The sequence below is a fragment of the Mastigoproctus giganteus genome, chromosome 4, assembly GCF_048544385.1.
Source record: "Mastigoproctus giganteus isolate SK-2022 chromosome 4, ASM4854438v1, whole genome shotgun sequence".
NCBI classification, from domain to species: domain Eukaryota; kingdom Metazoa; phylum Arthropoda; class Arachnida; order Uropygi; family Thelyphonidae; genus Mastigoproctus; species Mastigoproctus giganteus.
The window spans coordinates 211154483-211174624 of record NC_143578.1 but is presented as its reverse complement, the minus strand read 5'-3'; the positions used below and the strand labels follow the sequence as shown (position 1 = coordinate 211174624).

General features: G+C 38.1%; 1 protein-coding gene across 1 annotated transcript in view; it reads right to left on the bottom strand.

The window, feature by feature from the left end:
* Positions 1–3388: 3388 nt before the first annotated feature.
* LOC150087374 (uncharacterized) overlaps positions 3389–20142 on the bottom strand; it is a 75144-nt gene continuing 58390 nt past the window's right edge. The window contains exons 9-10 of the mRNA XM_090372459.1: positions 7331–7404; positions 3389–3634 (exon numbers count right to left, since the gene is read on the bottom strand). Of these exons, the coding sequence (XP_090228585.1) occupies positions 3389–3634; positions 7331–7404 (320 nt within the window). The remainder of the gene's footprint in view (positions 3635–7330; positions 7405–20142) is intronic.

Sequence of the window (20142 nt, the reverse complement as noted above, 5' to 3'; positions counted from 1 at the left end):
AGCGAGTGGAGAGACTCTGTTAGAGATGAATCATTAATTAACCTAACTGCCCTCTTCTGAATGGAATCAAGAAGCCTGAGAGAGGTTTTGGGGGCACCACCCCAGATGTGGGAACAATATTCCATGGCAGGGCGGATTTGCGATTTATACAGAGTGAGCAGCTGTTTGGGAGAAAAGTAATGCCGAGAACGAAAGAGAAAACCAAGTTTTTTAGATGCAGAGGAAGCAATATTTGTAATGTGCTTGTGCCAAGAGAGATTAGAAGTCAGGGTAATCCCCAAAAGAGATATATCATTTTGCCTAGAAATCAGAGTGTCACTAAAGATAAGCATAGGAGCAGAAGAATCCTTTTTGCAAGATATAAGACAAGATTGAGTTTTAGAAGGGTTGAAATCAACTAAGTTGTCTTTGCCCCACTGGAGAATTACCTGAAGATCGGCATTTAAGGAATTGGCAGCAGATTTTCGAGAACTTGAAGCTGATTGAGCTGGACAAGGTTTCTCAAAATGGAAAGTGGAATGCAATGTGCTATCATCGGCAAAACTATTTATAGGATTTCCAGTCAATGGAAGAAGGTCATTGATATACAAGAAGAAAAGAGTGGGGGAAAGAACTGAACCTTGGGGGACACCGGCATTAGTGGAGAAGTTAGAAGACAGAGAGCCATCTACCATCACCCTCAGTGAGCAATCAGAGAGAAAACTGGATAACCAATTACTAAAAACAGTTGGCAAACCATAAGATGGAAGCTTGTTTAGAAGACCTTTATGCCAAACACGATCAAAAGCCTTTGAGATGTCAAGGGCAACTACTTGTGTTTCACCGAACCTTTCCATTGAATTAGTCCATAAATGGGTAACATAAGCCAGAATATCACCAGTGGATCGACACTGACGGAATCCATACTGGCGATCGTTGATCAGACGGAAGGTTTCTAGGTAGTTTAAGAGTTGGCGGTTAATTGATTTCTCCATTACCTTAGAAAGAGTACAAGTAATTGCAATGGGACGATAAGTGGATGGGAGGGATTTGTCACCCTTTTTAGGAACTGGCTGGATATGAGCAAATTTCCAAGCAGAAGGAAAAACACCTTTGTAATAAGAAAGTGAAAAAATGCGGCAAAGAATAGGAGTAAGTTCAGGAGCACAGGTTTTGAGAACAAGTAGAGAAATACCATCAGGACCTGGAGCTTTCTTAGCATCAAGATTCATCAAAATCCTTCTGATATCCTTTTGACGGAAGACCACAGGAGGCATTGAATGGAGCGTGTTAGGAATGGTGGGAGGTGTTTTACCAAGATCATTAATACATGAGCTCAAAGAAAAATGGGATGCTAGCAGGTCAGCTTTATCCTTGGCTGAAGTGACAACAGAACCATCTGGTTTGGACAGAGGTGGGAGCAGAGATGGGCAAAAGTTGCGGCCAATAGCTTTGGCAAGAGACCAGAATGCTCGGCTACCATTAGGGCAAGAAGCAAGTTTTCTACTCTTAGCCTGTTCAAACTCTAGTTTGGACTGATTAATAACTGCTTTACAATTGTTGCGAGCTTTGGTGTAGGCAGAAAATGAAACTGAAGAATTAGAAACAAGCCAATTACGATATGCAACGTTCTTCTCTTGGACAGCCTTAGCACATTTATTGGAAAACCAAGGTTTAGATAAAGGACGAGATTTTAAAGTGGAGTGTGGGATAAAGGATTCCATTCCTGCAAGAATAATTTCACTGACACGATCTGAGCAAACGTTGACATCAGAAGTTTTGAAACAGTAATCAGACCAAGGAAAAGAAGAAAAGAAGTCTCGCAGGTCATCCCATTTTGCATTCTTGTAATGCCAAACAATATGAGGTTGGGAATAGCCATGAGATAAAGGTTCCATTGGAGAAGAGGCAATCACCAAGTTGTGATCTGAAGTGCCTAAAGGACCTCTCACTTCAACCTTGTACTTAGAAGGGTTGTTTGTGAGAAAAAGATCAAGCGTATTGGCTGTATGATTAGGATTGTCCGGTATTCTTGTAGGTAAATGAACAATCTGTGCTAGGTTATTAGTAATTGCAAAAGCCTCAGCATCTCGACCTGCTGGGTCGGTGTGACTAGAAAACGGAAGCCAGCTGGAGTTGTGAACGTTAAAATCACCAAGGAAAATTACCTGACTGTTAGAAAGTTGGACTGGAGAAAGTCAAGTTGCAAAGAGAGGAAGTCAAAGAGCTCCAAGTGATTAGTGGAGTTGGGAGAACGGTAGAGACAACAGATGAATTTTACACAATGAGGTAGAGAGATTTTAAGCCAGAGAGGATCAAAGAGAGGAGACTCCAAATTGCCATGTCTCTGACAGGGAATATCAGAACGGACATATACACAAGTACCACCTTTGAGGCGAAAGGAATCACACAGCAAATAATTTGGACATCTGAGATGAGCAGTAGTTGAATCAACTGATAACTGAGATTCAGTCAGAAAAAGTACATGGGGTTTGGAAGACTGCAAGTGGAAATGGACATCGTTGAGATTAGAATTGAGACCATGTATATTTGTGAAATGAATTAGGAAGTCCTTGGGAGGTTTAGATCTTTTCGCAGATAAGCTTGCTCTATTATTTTGACAATTCATGGTGTATTCAATAGTAAGAAAAAGTGGGTGGGACATGCTGTATGAAGTAATGAAATTTTTGGATATGGCGTACATGTGGTAAGAATATACCCAGATCCTTGACATAACGTGGCCTCGACAATGCTCCCCACATACACACTACTCGGACTCCCTCCAGTCACTATCTGGCAGAGTAGAGGTAGCAAGATTATACACTAGCTGATCCGGAAGCCTCCTAGAGAGTTACCAATAGGTTTGGTCCGGTGTACTATCTAGCGGCCGGCCTGCGAACACCGTTTTAGAGCTGTACCCTCGAAATGTAAGGAATATTGGATCTCGCCACGACATTCATCATAACCTCAAAAATCATCAATCATACTGCATGATGGAAGAGATAGGGAAGGGTTGGCCGGAACTTAGCTCTAGAGACTAAACATGGGTTCCACCACTTCAAGCCTCCAATAAGCAAAGTGGTGGTATTTCACCGGTTGATGAGAGTCATCTACCACCTAGTAGATGGAATTAATGGAAGAATATAACTTTGGATTGTCAACATGTTTGTTTTTTTAAGTGCAGTTAATAAAATTGCATTCTTAATCTCTCTATTTCTTATTTGGCCTCATTATTTCTGCATTAAATACATTAAATTTAAAACTTTCTAGATAATGGAAAAATTGAAATAATGGCACCTCGAATCCCCGAAGGTGCCATTATTCTGAAAGTCTACTGTAAACAGTAAATTTTCTATTATTATAATACAAATATGTATAAATATAGTTTTCAGTAACACGAATCAAATGATCATAAAAACTTACCCTTTTTTAACCGTGAAAGGGTGAAATCTATGATAGAAACAAAAACATCTTCACTCTCAAACTCTATTGTGGAATCATTAAGCATGTACTCAATAATGGAGATGTCTGAAGGAGCAACAAGGATGTTACCCCAGTGCATGTCTCTATGTTCAAACTGGAATGCTTGCTCTGCTACAGCTAATGTGCAGGCTACTTGACGAAATACTGACCTTGCTTGTGCAGCACTGTGCAGCTAAGGGAATATTAAAAATATTTTGCAAAAATTTAGGGAAATATGTAAATAAGAGAAATGATCATAAGTTGTTAGTCCACTTGCTAAGTAAATAGTTATGTAAAATAGTGAATTCATCAAAACAGCAATGTTTATTAAATACGTAGGAAAAAAAAAGTTTGTTTGCTAATCAAACAAGTTGAGTAGCTTGTCAGCTTTCTACGATCCTATTATTGTATTGTTTTATTTGTGTAGTGGATTTGCATATATTGACCATACCTTGCATATACTAACCATACCAAATTACTAGCAGAAAAAAAAATCTATCTATAATTTATTATACATTTTGCATTCTAAATTTCTATAATATAATTATCAAGGCAATATCAAATACAAGCATGCATACAATAAATATGTAGTTAAATTCAGGAAAGTTACCTGATATTATTTGACAGCACTTATAATAGTGAGATGTACATCAGGCTCTATACAAGTTGTACTACACTATATACAAGTAACTTGTAATTACACAGCTAGGGAAGTGATGAATTAACAGCATAAAGTATTTATGCAGAAACCAAAGTTTTAGCAATCAGCTACACACTCTACAATGTAAAAATGTATATAACTTTTGAGCTGTAAGGGATCTGCATATATCCAGTTATTTTATTAAAGTGGCAACAGAATGCACCAATTCATTAAGGTTAATTGTGAGGTTAACCATAGAGAAGTGCTAATGTATCACATTCCAAAAAAGTGGTTCAAAGTGGTACAAGTATAAATCTTGGTTCAAGTTTGGGCCGAGGTTTATACTTGTAATACAATATACTCTCTTTGATCAACTAGTATTTCTTTTAATGTATTATCTTAGCAACCTGATCATGTCCGTGAGCATACTCTGCCTGAGTGATCACCCTGCATCCCACAGTGATGTGTTAAGATTGTTTCTGGAGAAAAGTGGCATCATTGACATATGTAATCTGTTACTCCATTGTCTTTGGTAATCTATTTTCTGTAATTCTTAGTTTTAATTACCTTGTCTTGGATGAAGCACGAATGCTTCAGTCTCGCAGAGGAGCATCCCACTGGCAAGCCATGCACTGGAAGTTTTCTTCTCTAAGTAGTCTTGATGGAGGTCATTGTAGAGCCTGCCGTGGAGTGCCTTTCCTTCCCATCTTTCTGTCATTGTTAATTCCATTTGGAACACGAGGTCTCTTCATTGAGATTGAGCTGGTCTGCAGATTGTCTGTCTTCTTCATGGCCTGGCAGACTTGTGCTGTGTTTCTCTGGATCCTTCGGCTTCTCAATTGCAAGGTCTGTCGAACCCCTTCCTCCTCCTTTCTCAGCTATGGTCAGTCTCTTGAGGGCCTTTGGATGGTGATGGCAGCTCTTTGTTATCATTGTCCTCATCTTTCTCATGATCTCTCTCCCCCGGCTCAGTGTTAGTCCACTCTACAATCCTGAGGGAATACGTTAGTACTGGACCTGCATAGGTGTTTATGGCTTTAACTGTGTGTTCTGATAGTTTAGCTTTGTTTTTAGTTTGCTCTGAATCTCTGTATAAGGCCCACCTCTCAGTCAGGTGGGCCTTGTGTTCTAGCTGTTGTGCTTCCATCATCCCCAGATATCTGTAGGCCTCTTTCTCTGTCAAGGCTTCTATCTTTTTACCAGTCTTCAGCCAGTAGTTTCAGCTGACTGATTTTCCCAGACGCAATGTATGGGTTTTATATTTGTCTAGCCTGAATTCTATCCTGTTCATGCTGAGCTCTTCAGTAATCCAGAGTAGCTGCTAGAGTTGCTTCTCAGTTGCCATTAATGTTGTCTATGCACATCAGGTGGAGAGAGTCTACAGGTTCTTCCTCCTTTCTTTAACAGTGTATCTGTACTTGCTAGTATTAAGCATGGTAGATAGTAGGTTGAATGCACAACGGGCTCAAGGAATCATTAATCATCTACCTGGAAGATTAGGAATCTACCAGGAAGTTTATCACTGTAGGGTTGACTTTGTACATATTAAACATCTCTGTCAGCCAGTTACATGGCAAGGAGTTGAAAGCCTTGTGGTAGTCAAAGTAGACCACGTACAAGTTGCAGTGCTTCTTGTAGGCTTGCTCCATAACTGCAACATGATGGTCAACTGCTCCTTGCACCCCTTCTGCTGTTTGGTTATGATGTTTTGGCTCTCTAAGTGGTCTGATATCTTCTTGGCTATGTCAGGATCTTGTACACTGATGAGAGACAGGTGATCAGTTTGTACTTTGCTGGGTTTCTGATAAGTCTTTAGCTTTAAGTAGGTAATTCCTTGAGTGAGAGAATCTGAGATCGTCTTGGCATGCCTTGTCATCTGGGTGAACTGCACTGCTAGGTGCTTTTGTATGCTGTTGAACTCTTGTACCAGTAGTTGTGCGTATTGTCTATTCCTGGGGTTTGCCAGTTGTGGGGCTGTCTTATATTGTGTTGTCCTTCCTCGTGAATATTAAATTCTGCCATCTCTTGTATGTCCTTGGTTTTCTTCTGTTCTATGTTTATCCAGGGGGCCCAGGCATTATGTCTAATTTTTCTGCTCCGTAAGTTGTCCCAGAACTCAGTTACCCTCCTCCTCTTGTCCAATGCTCTTGCAGAAGGACTTTAGTTTTCATCAGAGATCTGGTTGTTTGTTTTCTTCTGGGTGCCCTCTTATTATCTTTCTATATGTTAAAATAATTTTCCTCCTAGTGATATTTATTCAGCCAATGGGAGAAGAGAGATGCGGGTTATGTGGTAATACGTAACAAATACTAAAATACATAACAGAAGCTTGGTTTACTGTGGTAAAACAAGCTTCGGTTTAAGCATGGTAATGCACTATGTTTATCTAACATGACCACGAGTTACCATTTTTGATTTCCACATGTAATGTATTTATGTATTCATAGCAGAGGAAGAGAGACACAGTGTCGAAAGCTTCTGTAAGTATTTTATTTTATTTATCAAAAGAAGTGAGCGAAGCCACCTAGTTATTATTATACAGTTTCTCTCAATTTTTTGCTGTTCACATCATCAGTCATGCCACTTCCTGTGAAATTATATGGGATCTTTTTATTGTGCATTATGTCTGTACAAATAAAAAGATCCCGTATAATTTTATAGGAAGTGGCATAAAATTGCACAAATTCACAGGGAATTTGTGCACTGTACAGACTGATAAACCTGGAATAACTCATAGAAGGAAACCCTACGCTCTTCCCTCTGCTTGAGACTGGCTAACTGCAGTCCTGAGTTGATGAAATTCAAATTAAGACTTCTCAAAATGAGTAAAAAGTTCCAAACCTGCTTCCGATTAAAATGTGCGATGTCTAGCAGTCAAAATGATATATGGATAAAGCAATATTTTGAATGTTAAATGAGCTATCCTGAAATAGGAAGACATCTGAATGTAACAATCTATTGTGTGGTAAATTTTTTCTTTTTCTCACTTAATCTGATAGTCATTCTTACTGTAGGCAAGCATTATTGCATGCTTCATTTTATATTTTGGCAAAAATTTATATCTATGATGATTTAAGCACATCAAATTTTCAAAAAAAAAAAAAAAAAAAAAAAAAAAGACAAAATTAAAAGCTAATGGATATTTGGATTTTTACTGTTCTTTGCTATACAGCAGACAATAAAACATTTATTCTAATGTCTAAATAAAAACATTTTCTGCAATGTTATTAATAAATATCATTAACTCACCCTAAAATGTTCCAGGTCTGTTCCACCATTGAGAAACTCAAAGATGATAAAGAACTGGTCCTCTGGGAATATGTCTATGGAAGAGTGATAACATTCACAAATTGTACTGGAGGTATATGCCAAAAAATATGTAATTCAAATATATTTACATGCATAGAAATTTAACTTCATTTACATCTTGGAAAAAAAAAAGTATATTATATAACATTTTACTGCATTATATTTAACATTTAAAATGCAGTGATTCCATGACCACTGTTTTCTTGTGGCTGCTCTTAATGGTTGCTCTTCTTTAATTCATTTCTGTTTCATTACTGTTTTATATATTGTTCACATTATTGTGGCTGAGTAATGGCACTGTTTGAGTAATGACTCTGGCATCCCTTCATGCCAAGGCTGAATGGTGTGATATTACATCCCATTCAGTCTTGGCATTACTCAAGGGGTGCCAGTGTAAATTTATTCATACCTGATTTGTAAATTTGGCAATTGCTTTGTAAATAACAGTCGAACTTTGTTAAAACGGGCATCAAGAGACTGACAAAATTTCCTCGTTATAACTGTTATATCAGTGATAGCAGAGATGGGGAACGGCTGGGGCCGTTAGACAATGAACACTTTATATCAGTAATGAGTTAAATCTACCTCCTATTTTTTTAAAATTCTCAATAACTTAATAAAAAGATAGATTCAAAAAACAAAAGAAATATTAGAGAGAAAAAAAAATAACATAAGTATATACTTGCGTATTATTTGTATTAATATGCTTGTATAAACTACAATACACTTAATACTAAACACAATTTATTTCTCTGTAATTAAAAACTACTATTTAATAATAAACACGATTTCAGTTAGTCCTTATTTACGAATCATAAAATTGATGTTTGTTTTAAAGATTTCACTTTGATATTTCTTATGTTCCCCCTTAAAACACTGATCGGGTTAAAAGTATCATTACTTGCCTTAATTCCTTCAAAAAAATTGACTAATGTGTCCATTACACTGTGGGCTTATGAGATTGTCGGCACTGATTTTGATTCACTTTCACTTGTCATCATAGTCTATCATTGTCGTTATCATCTTTGTTGAGCACAGCATCTACAACATCACTCTCTGTAGGAAGACCACTAGTTAATAAATTGCCATTGACTCGTACAAATTCATCGATGTTATCTGTATTAAAACCTACAACATTGTTACGTAGCAACAATTTGGATAATGGTAAGTTGTTTTCTTCGTTTCCATCATCTTCATCTATGATTGAAGTTTCATTTGAATTTAATTTCAATTTCTTGAAGAAATCCAATATGGCTGTTGAAGTAAGGTTGTTCCACGCTGCATCATTCAATAAATTTATAGCATCCAATATCGATATATACTCTGAGTTTCTGTTCTCTTTGATTGATCAGATGTAGAACTAGAAATCTTTTATAAAATCTTTTCAAACTCTTGATTACACCTATCTGTGTCCACCATTGGTTGTAAAATTGATGTTGCATTGGGAGGCAGAAACACCAGCTTAATGTTGGACAAATTTTGAATCTGGGGATGTGCAGGACAGTTATCAACTAACAATAAAATATTTTTCTTCTTTTTGAATAGCTCCTTATTCCAATCATTTACATATTGCCAAAAAATATCCAGTCATCAAGCTTTCTTGTTTGCAGTGCAATCCACAGCAAGTTTCCGTACGTTTTTGAAACACCAGGGTTTTAACGATTTTCCGATAACAAAGTTCTCCCCCCCCAGTTCCTGTCATATTTGCACATGAGCACTGTCAAGCGCGAGCCTTTGATTTTTTTCCACCAACACATTTTTTCCCTTTGAATTTAAATGTATTGTCAGATGTCAAATTATAAAAAAGTCCTGTTTTGTTGGCATTGTAATGTCTTCGCTGTTGAAATCTTTCCCAATTTCTGCTCAAACACGATCAATACATTCATTTGCCATTATTGGTTCTGCAGATCAAGATTCTCCACTAATTTTTGCATAAACGATGTTATGTCAGTTTTTTAAATCTATCCAGACAACTGTTGTTACATACAAAATCGTCGCGTCCAAATTGTTTAGTAAATTTTTCCGATTGAGCCTTCAAGATCGGACTGTCTATTGAAAATCCAGCAATTCTTTGTGTAGTGATCCATTGAAGCAATGCTTCATCTACGTTTGTAACCTCGCACTTTCTAAATTTGTTTTCTTTCTGGTTATGTTCTTTTCCAGTGCCGGACATGCCATCTTTATTCTTCCACAATGTCGATACACTTGAAGAGGACAAATAAAACTTTTCACACACTTCAACATTTTTTGCATCACGTTCCAACTCGCATATAATTTTGACTTTTTCGCGAATCGAGAGAGACTTTCTTTTGTTAGTAGACATGTTTCCAAAAGAAGGGTTCATTTCTAACTAATTTTACTTTAAAATTATAGTAAAGTGATCTCCATATAAAACTCTTAGAAACACCGAAATGCATACAATGTTCTTAGAAGTCCCGAAATGCATACAACATTCTTAGAGGTCCCGAAATGCATACGATGTTCTTAGAAATCACAAAATGCATACAAAGTTCTTAGAAGTCCCACTGACAAAATTCTTAGAAGTCCCGAAATAAATTTATAGTTCAGTGATTGTTGTTGTTGTTATTTGGTTTTTAGGAGCATTAGCAACTAAGGCCATATTGCTCCGGGATATGCGGTGGTCATTCCCTGACCTTTCCGCATCCTCCGTATTTGGTATAGTTCAGTGAATACAAGACAATCTATAAATAGGATAATGGCCGGTTTTTGACCTTTCCCCGAAAGGGAAAGGTCAAAAACCGGCCACTAATCCGATGCAATGCGGGTGGTCACAAAAGCTAAGTCGCCCTTTTCATTTTTGTCTATTCCAAGGATTGGGTTTTTTCGACTATCCAAGTTACCAAAATTTGTTCAGATATCTGTGTAGTATACTCGTTATAACAGTGAGCGATTGTATGAGAATATGTTTAAATTAAAATCATTATGGCTTTCTGCTCGTTACAGCCGTGATCTCGTTATAACCAAGTTCGACTGTAATATATTTTAAATTATTATCAGAAATATTTCTTCTGTACCACCCTTATTCTTAATTTTGTTGAGAATAAGGGTGCTGCATTAAGAATACATGCCGCCACCCCCCCCCCCATCTTTTGATTGTTTCTATATATACCTGAGTTACCAAAATTTGTTCGGTATATCTGTGTAGTACGCTCGTTATAACCGTTTCTTGGCATGCCTATTCTGCTGTGCTAACCTATTCTTAAGTTAATTTAATTTACATTTTATATATATAATACATTTTTTGTTTATACTTCGAGAAGACCACGAGGTCAGAGGAGTTCACAGCAGAAAGAATACAAGAACAATGTACCGTATTTATCAGTGAGCTTGAACCACAGTCACTCAAAGCATGTGCACTTCTGTACCCTCACACTTGACCACTCAGCTAAGAATTCCTGGCCAATTGCTAAGATTGCTGAATAAATATCGCACCGCACCGGTTCACCCATCAGCTGTTGTAAATGAGTGTTTTATGTAAATATAATGTGACAAATTACAAGTTCATTTTAATATGATAAAAGCATAATTTTATAGCAAGCCAGCATAAAGAAGTTTATTAGGTGAGACAATCCAGCAGCATCAGTATCCAATACTAGAGGATGATAATGCTGGGTGTTAGTACAGCAAATAATTCAAGCTTGTTAATTTCTATTTATTCCTGTTGAAGTGAGGGTTGGAATAGACAAGTCAATTAAATTTAATTTTAACTTTAATTTAGATTAATTAGTTATAATACCGTAAAAACCTATAAGAAAATGAAGTCTTATGTATACGTAAGACTTTGTTTCCTTACCCAAGTTTATGCTAAATTTAGAAGTGAAAAATAATCGGGCTTTTTAGCACTATTATGCATATACATAATTGTACATGTATTATGCATATAGCATTAGCATTAGTAGAGGCACATGATGCAAAAAAGCAAGCTTATACACCCACCAAAAAAAATTCCCATTTCACTGATCCATTCATTCCAAATGTTTGTCAGGTTCTACCTTGAATTTATTTAAGCTATCAACTTCCACAACAACAGATGGAAGTTTGTTCCAGCAATCAACTATCCTCTGGCTAAAGGCAAACTTCAGCACATCTATTCTATTCTATAACTGTTTCCTCAGTTATGACCTCTCAGGTTTGTAATCTGAGCATGAGCAAGAATCCCATCAGCATTGAGCTTGCTCAATCCATTCAAGGCCTTATATACCTCAATCAGATCACTTTGCAGGTGCCTAGTCTTCAGAAGCTGCAATTAGCAGAATTTAAGCTTTTTTTTCATAGGAACACACCTTTGTTCCCTTCACCAGTGTTGTTGCCCTTCTCTGTACTCATTCTAGCAACTCTACATCCTTCCTAAAATTAGGCTTCCAGACTTATATGCAGTACTCAAGGTGTGGCTCGACAATGGCCTTATACAAGGGGATAATCACCACCTTATCGCTGCTTGCAAAATTCCTGTATATCACTGACAAGACCCCATGACTTACTCTGGCAGCCTGTCTGCACTGCTCAGAAAACTTCATATCTGACTGCACAATTACTCCCAGGTCACTTTCATTCTCCACTACCCTGAATGTAACACCACATAGTTGGTAAATTTCTCTGGGGTTACTGTTACCCATATGCAGTACTTTGCATTTGGGTGCCTCTGTGGTGGGTAGGAGCAGCAGTGCGTAGCACATGCTTCTTGATTAGACCGGAGTTCAAGCCCGTGACGACCAAATACTGAGGATGCGGAAAGGTCAGGGAATGACCACCGCATAACCCCGGAGCAATATGGCCTTAGTTGCTAATGCTCCTAAAAAAAATCAAATAACAAATAACTTTGTTTGTCAATGTTAAACTTCAGCTGCCACTTCTCAGCCCATCTACCCAACTTTCCGGATCCTGTTGCAGCAGCATACTAGCATTAGTGTTATTAAAAACCCTCCCAACCTTTGTATCATCTGCAAACTTTGACATTAAGCTTGATATACCTTCGTCAATATCATTGATAAATATACAAAACAACAATGGGCCCAACCCTGAGGGACACCACTAATAACATTAGTCCACGTAGAGCAGTACCCATTGATCACCACTCTCTGTCTTCTCCCACTCAACCATCCTTTTATCCATTGTAGCAACTTGCCCTTAGTGCCATACTGCTCCAATTTGTACAGCAGTCTTCCATATGCAACAGTGTCAAAAGCTTTCCTGAAATCCAAGTATATGATAACAAAATTATTCTTTGCATCCAATTCCTTTGTGACCACATCATAGTATCCAATCAAATTGGTCAGACAAGACTTCCCCTTGACAAACCCATGCTGTGTCTAAATTATTACTGCTGTCTTGTCTAGATGACCTTGCAATGCTTCTTTAACAAGTGACTCTATTATTTTCCCTGGAACAGATGTCAAACTAACAGGTCTGTAATTACTCATGTCAACCTTTGATCCCCCTTTGTGCATTGGAGATACATTTGCACATCTCCAGTTCGTGGGCACTTCCCGAGTCCAAGGATGCTCTCATAATTATTGCTAAGGGTTTGCTTACTTCCTTTGCTGCCTCCTTTAATATAACTGGATAGATCCCATCCACCCAGGTGTTTTTCTTATGTTTAACTTCAACAATTTCTCCTCCACTTTGCTCTCAGTTATTGCAAAATCATTTAACTCCCTGTTACAGTTTGATAAACATCTGGCCCTCTCCTCCTTGAATAACTCCTCATGTGTGAATGTAGATGCAAATACTCATTTAGTTTAGCAGCTAAGTAAGAATGATCATCTACAGTCAAACTATTGATATCAAGTGGACAATCTGATTCATCCCCTTCGTTTTAGAGCAGTGTTTCCCAATCTTTTTCAAGTCGCAGCCCCCTTTTATAATAGCCAAGTAACCTGCGACCCCCCACCACATTTGTATAAAAAGGCATTTTAATAGGGTAAAGAAAACACATTAAAAATAGATTTTTCAGAATATAATTCTAACCTAATATTTAATGCAATGATTGTACTTGCATCTGGGCAACCAGCTTCAAAATTTGCAGCTGATTGTTTTTTAAAGCCAATCTCATGTCATCCTAAACCTTCATCTGTTTCTTGCCTTTGTTTTGATATGAAGAAGCGTTGAAAATGCTTTGAAAAAGTGCAGAGATATGTAAAGGCAAATGGAAGTAAAATCTGAAAGGCAAGAATGTTTACATTTGAATATGACTGATACATAGCACATCAGAACTGAGTCAGCAATTTTTCATAAAACAAATTACATGCCAAGGAATTGTTCTGCAGATCCAAGAATTCATCCTGTACTTCATCAGGAATGGTGGCTACATTCAGGGAAGCAGAGAATGGGTTTCGTACCAGTGCAGCTTCTTCTTCTGCAAGCGTAAGGAAGTACTACTGAAATTCCTTTTCAAGGGATTCAAGGTGCCCAGTAATCTCCTCCTTCAGATTCTCATCCAGTTCACCTTCAGATTCCTCTACCACATTGCAGAGTTTTTCAAACATGGCAATGTTTCCAAGATTTACTTTCCGATGCCAGTTTTGAAGCTTGGATACAAATGCCTGAAGATTGTCTTGAAATTGGATAATGTGTGTTTCCTTTCCCTGAAGTTTCAGGTTCAGCTTATTTAGCTGGTCTAAATTGTCTACTAAGTAAGCAACTCTTTTCTTCCAAACTTCATCATTAAAGTAAGCCACAAGGTCATGTTTCCCTTGCACTTCCAGGAACAACTCGATTTCATCTTTCAATTCAAAGACACTATTGACATTTCCTTTCGACAACCAGCATACAGCAGTGTAGAAAAGAAGAACCTCGTGATCAGAATTCATGTCTGTACAGAGTTCTTTAAAGAGACTGGTGTTGAGGGCGCCCGATTTGATGTAATTCACAAATTTTATCAGAGAATCAAGTACCTCTTGCAGAGGAGCTGGAAGAGTCTTACTGGCAAGAGCATATCGGTGAATCATGCAGTGAATACCCTTTGCTTGGGGAGCAAGTTCTTGCACTTTTGCTGAAAGCCTGACTTTGACCCTAGCATAGCTGGTGCTCCATCTGTACAAACCCCACAAACGTTTTTCCACTGTAGTCCTCCAGTTTCAAAAAAGGTATTTATCTTCTCCATAATATCTTCACCTTTTGTAGTAGTTTCCAGTGCACTACAAAACAGGAACTCTTCTTTGATGTCATCTAAATGAATATATTTCACGAAGACAAGCAACTGAGAACATGAACTTACGTCCACTGATTCATCAACTTGAAAAGAAAACAATGCAGAAACTTTGATTTCATTTAAAACCTGCTCTTTCACGTCTATGGAAATATCTGAAATGTGCCTCTGAATAGTGTTATTGGACAGAGATATTTGTCACATCTTTATCTCGCTGGCTTCCCCAAGAATTAACTTCAGCATCTTCAACATGCAGGGTTTGATGACCGTTTCTCCAATCGTATAAGGTTTTTTTTGTTTGGCAATTTCCGATGCAACTTCATATGATGCTTGCACTGCTGCTGTGCTGTTGCTGAAAACTTCCTGTAGGATCAAGTCTGTGATGTCTGAGACCAGTTTCATGGCGTCGAAAGAACTCCAAATCCTTTTTAGTATCTGCTGAATGCTTTGTCTCTAAGTGATGTTTCAGTTTTGAAGGTTTCATAGATTCAGCACTGAGAATGACATTGCACAAAATGCATTATGGCTTCTCTATGCCATTGCTGATCAAGGTAGTAAAGCCAAATTTTAGACAGTCTTCTGAATGTTGTTGTTATTTGGTTTTTAGGAGCATTAGTGACTAAGGCCATATTTCTCCGGGAATATGCATGGGAAACAGCAACCCCAGAGGAACGTATCAACTCTGTGGTACTACACTGACAGTGGTAGAGAATGAAAGGGACCTGGGGGTGGTTGTGCAGGCAGATATGAAGTTCTCTGAGCAGTGCAGATGGGCTGCAAGAGTAGCTCATGGTGTATTGTCAATGATATATAGGAATTTTTCTAGCAGGGATAAGGAGGTGATTATTCCCTTGTATAAGGCAATGGTCAGGCCACACCTAGAGTACTGTATACAGGTCTGGAGGCCTCATTTCAAGAAGGATGTAGAGCTGCTGGAACGAGTACAGAGAAGGGCAACAAGATTAGTGAATGGAACAAAGGGGTGCTCTTACGAAGAAAGGCTTAAGTTTTGCAAATTACAGTGTCTGGAGACTAGGCACCAGCGAGGTGATCTGATAGAGGTGTATAGTCTTGAATGGTTTGAGCATGCTCAATGCTGATGGGATTCTTCCTCTCGCTCAGAATAATCACCTGAGAGGGCATAAATTCAAATTGAGGAAAGACAGATGTAGGACAGACGTGCGGAAATTTGCCTTTAGCCAGCGGGTGGTTGGTTGGTGGAACAGACTTCCATCCCTTGTCGTGGAAGTTGATAGCCTAAATAAGTTTAAGGCTCAGCTGGACAGGTATTTTGAACGAACAGAGGGGTGAAGTGGAAGTGGTTTTTTTTTTTTTTTTTTTTTTTTGGCTGATGCTGCATAAGCTTGCTTTCTTGCATCAAATGCCTCTACTAATGCTAATGCGGTGGTCATTTCCTGACCTTTCCGCATCCTCCATATTTGGTGGTCATAGGCTCGAACCTTGGTCTGATCAAGAAAAGTGTGCTATGCACTGCTGCTCCTGGCTATGGAGGCGCCACAGTCTTCTGAATATTTACGCTTTTTCTCCATGGGTATGGATTTAGCACAGACAGCACGGACTGATGACGACCTACTGATGCTCTTTAGATTTTAGAAAGTGCAAGCAGTAGCTAACCTGCGCTCGACAGCGAGTGGCTGGTTTCTATCATGGTGCCAACTAAAGGTGGTTGACTATTGGTGAACTAAATTTGCACCAGTTTGCATTAGACAGCCCATCATGGACATTATTGAATTACATCATTGCAAACATGGTGGCATCAGCAAAACATTCGGGCGGGATGATCTTCAACTGAGTTAAGAGAGCAACTCACTTTTATTTAACAGTCTGCTATTCGCACATCAAGACACCAATTAAAAATGAATTTTGCATCATAGTGAATATTTTTTTCAGTTTACTATTTGTAACATAGAATTTTATTCTAATGATAACACTGCATTTGTATATTTTATTTTTAGAGAGTGAATCAAGGTCTGCCGTGGCAGAAATTTTATAAAATATTAAAGGCCCGCCATAGCAAATAATTAAAATAATATGAAATGTTTAATATGTATGAACACAGCGGGCTTTTAATATTTTTTAAGTACAGCTGCGGTGGACCTTAAGTCACTTCCTTTCATATATCAAAAATCAGTGTTATAAGCACTAGTAGAATATTGCAGTGTAGCCATATGCCATATTCAAATAAATAAGTGTTGAAAATCTCCATGGTGAAATTTCCTATAAAAATAATTGCAACTAAAAATAACCATGGTGACCCCCCCCCCAGAAAACACTTTGCGAACTCCTTGGGGGTCGGAACCCACAGGTTGAGAACCTGGGTTTTAGAGTTTATATAAGTAAAGAAGTCTTTGCTGGGTTTTTTTGTATCCTTTGCTGAGTATTTTTCATAAACTTCGTTCGTTTGCCTAACCGCCTTTGTGGCTTCATTACAGACTAGCTTGTATCTACCATAGGCTTCTGTGTCGCCTGACAATTTATGTGCATCCCATGCATTTTTCTTCTATGCCATATGTCTCATTAGTTCATCTGACATCCATTTGGGCCTGAACCTAGAGCAGTATTTCTTAGTTGGAACAAAAAGCCTAGTAGCTTCCAAAATTACTTCCTTGACTGCTTCTCATTTAGAATTTGTTGTTGGTAACATCATCAGGTGGTTCCACTGTACGGAACCTAAAAAATCTCTGAAACCACTGTAGTCACCTTTACGACAGCAAAACCCTTCCCTTTACCCCTGATGGTAGTTACATCTTTAAGTAAATTCCACATCAGTGTACTGTGATCACTGCCACCTAGTGCTTCCTTTATCTGTAAACCCTTAATGCATGAATAATCACTGCTGATAATCAGATCAAGAGTGTTACTCCCTCTTGTTGCCTCTCTAACATGCTGTTGGTGCCTCCGTAGCCAGGTGGACAGGAGCAGTAGTGCGTAGCACACACTTCTTGATTATACTGGGGATCGAGCTCGTGACCACCAAATACGGAGGATGCGGAAAGGTCAGGGAATGACCACCACGGCCTTAGTTGCTAATGCTCCTAAAAACTAAATAACAAACAAACAACTAACATGCTGCTGTAGAAAACAATCATCCAATAAATCCACGAAACCCTTGCTAGTATGCAAGTGACCAACCCATAAGTTCCAGTCTATATCTGGGAAGTTAAAATCCCCCATTAAAAGACACTTTGATGGCCCACTCTATTTCTCTGAATAATTATTCATTGTACTCATCAGAGTCATTAGGCTTATAACAAACTCCTACCCTCATTTTTGCTTTCCCAGTGCTTATATCACACCATACTGACTCAACATTGCACTGTCCATCTATGTCAACTGGATGCACTTTGTTAGATTTTATGGTGTTTCTTAACTAACAGCATAACCCCTCCTCCCTTCCTATCCTTTCTGTACACATTGTACTCCCCAAATTCCAATTCTGCATCCCTTATATCTGAGTGGCACCACGTCTCTGATATCCCAACAATATCTGCTTTGGATTTCTTAACCAGCACTTCAAATTCATCAAATTTATTTACTATACTCCTAGTATTGGTGTATATGCACCTGTTCTTACTGTTTGTTATTCTAACACGGCCCATATATTTACTTGTTTCAAGACCCCCAGCAGTTTCTGAAATCTCCAGCAACTGGCTTTCCAGGCTGCTACTCATTCCAATAGAAACAGTGCAAGAATCATTTCCACCTCTGCCTGTGGCTACTGTTAATCTATTAGTCTGTGAATCCCCCCCCCCCAGATAGCAGTTTTCAGACCCGCCTAACATTGCCTCGATAGACAAAATCTTCAGCTGAAAACTGATTTAAAAGATAATAGGTATCAAAGAACATAACTCAGTAAAATTGGAAAAGATTAATAGAAAAATATATATATAAATATAACTAATCGTTCTGAGTGAATATTAATTCATTGAAAGCCTCCAATGATATAATGGAGTAACGTTCATGTAGAATAAATAATACTTGTAAATTTTGCTTTAGTATCTCTCCTTTTTTCTCCTCTTTATAATAATTTTGCTTTTTTGAAAATTCATTTATATATTAATAGGCAACACAAAGCTACTGGCAACACTAACATGTCTACTGGCCATTTACCATTAGTGCAAAAATGTCTTAAATTTTACCATTAACAATCTGATAGATTAATATTAAGACAGATAAAAAGTACTCAAACTATCTATCAAAAAATTTACTTACAACAAATATATATGTGTGTGTGTATTTTTTTTTTTTTTCAGTATCATTATTTAATAATTAAATTTATGTATGTCTTGCTTAACCTCATAATCATAACATGACAAAATAGTATAGTAAAAAGTATTCACAAATAGTTCAAGGAGGACACAGGCTTTTATTGTATTAGCCAAAAAAAGAAAAGAAAAAAGGGGGGGAAAAGTAGATAAGAAAATATAAATTATGTGCTTCCCTCCTCATCACTTTGGTAACTATCCAGTTGACTTTTGAATTTATTCAAACTGTCAGCCTCAACTACCTGCAAAGGAAACTTGTTCCAGCAATCAACAACTTGCAGCTAAAAGAAAATTTCCTACAATCTAGTCTAAACCTCTGGCTCTGTAATTTGAATTTATGGCTCCTAGATCTGGAATTCTTTATAACAGTGAAAATTCTGCCTTCATTTATTTTACTAACCCCTCTCTGAGCCTTAAAAACCTCATTTAGGTCACCTCTGAGGTGCCAGGTTGCCAAGCTCTGTGGCCCAGATAATTATAGAGTCTTTCCTCCTACAGTTGCCCTTTTGCCAATCTCACCATGCAAGTTGCCTGTCTTTGGACCCTTTCAAGAATCTCAATGTCTTTTTTCAGATGGGGTCTCCATACTTGAACACGGTATTCCAAATGTGGTCTTGTTGTTTGTTATTTGGTTTTTAGGAGGATTGGCAACTAAGGCCATATTGCTCTGGGGATATGCGGTGGTCATTCCCTGACCTTTCCGCATCCTCCGTATTTGGTGGTGACGGGTTCGAACCCCGGTCTAATCAAGAAGCGTGTGCTAAGCACTGCCACTCCTGCCTACCTGGCTACGAAGGCGCCAAATGTGGTCTTACAATTGGCTTATACAGTGGTATTATGACCACCCTATCTGTACAGGATAATTTTCAATAAATCACTGATAGGACAACATGGACTTTCCTGGCTGGCTGTTTACACTGTTCAGAAAATTTCATATCTGCCCGTATTGTAACTCTCAGATCCCTTTCCTCCTCCGCTGTTTTAAATTCACCCACACGAAGTGTTGTGGGTTGCTATTCCTCAAGTGTAAGACCTTGCATTAAAACATAGCTGCCACTTCTCTAACCATCTTGAAGCCTGTTCAAGTCATCGTGAAGGAGTGCTGTTTGGCACTGATCATTAACGACTCTGCCAATCTTCATGTCATCTGCAAATTTTGACATCACAACTTTTAGCCCTTCATCAATGTGGTTTATGAAAATCAAAAACAACAGTGGTCCAAGAACTAATCTTTGGGGGAATCCACTTTGCCAATCTGAAGAATATCCATTAATCACAACTCTCTGCCTTCTGCCCTG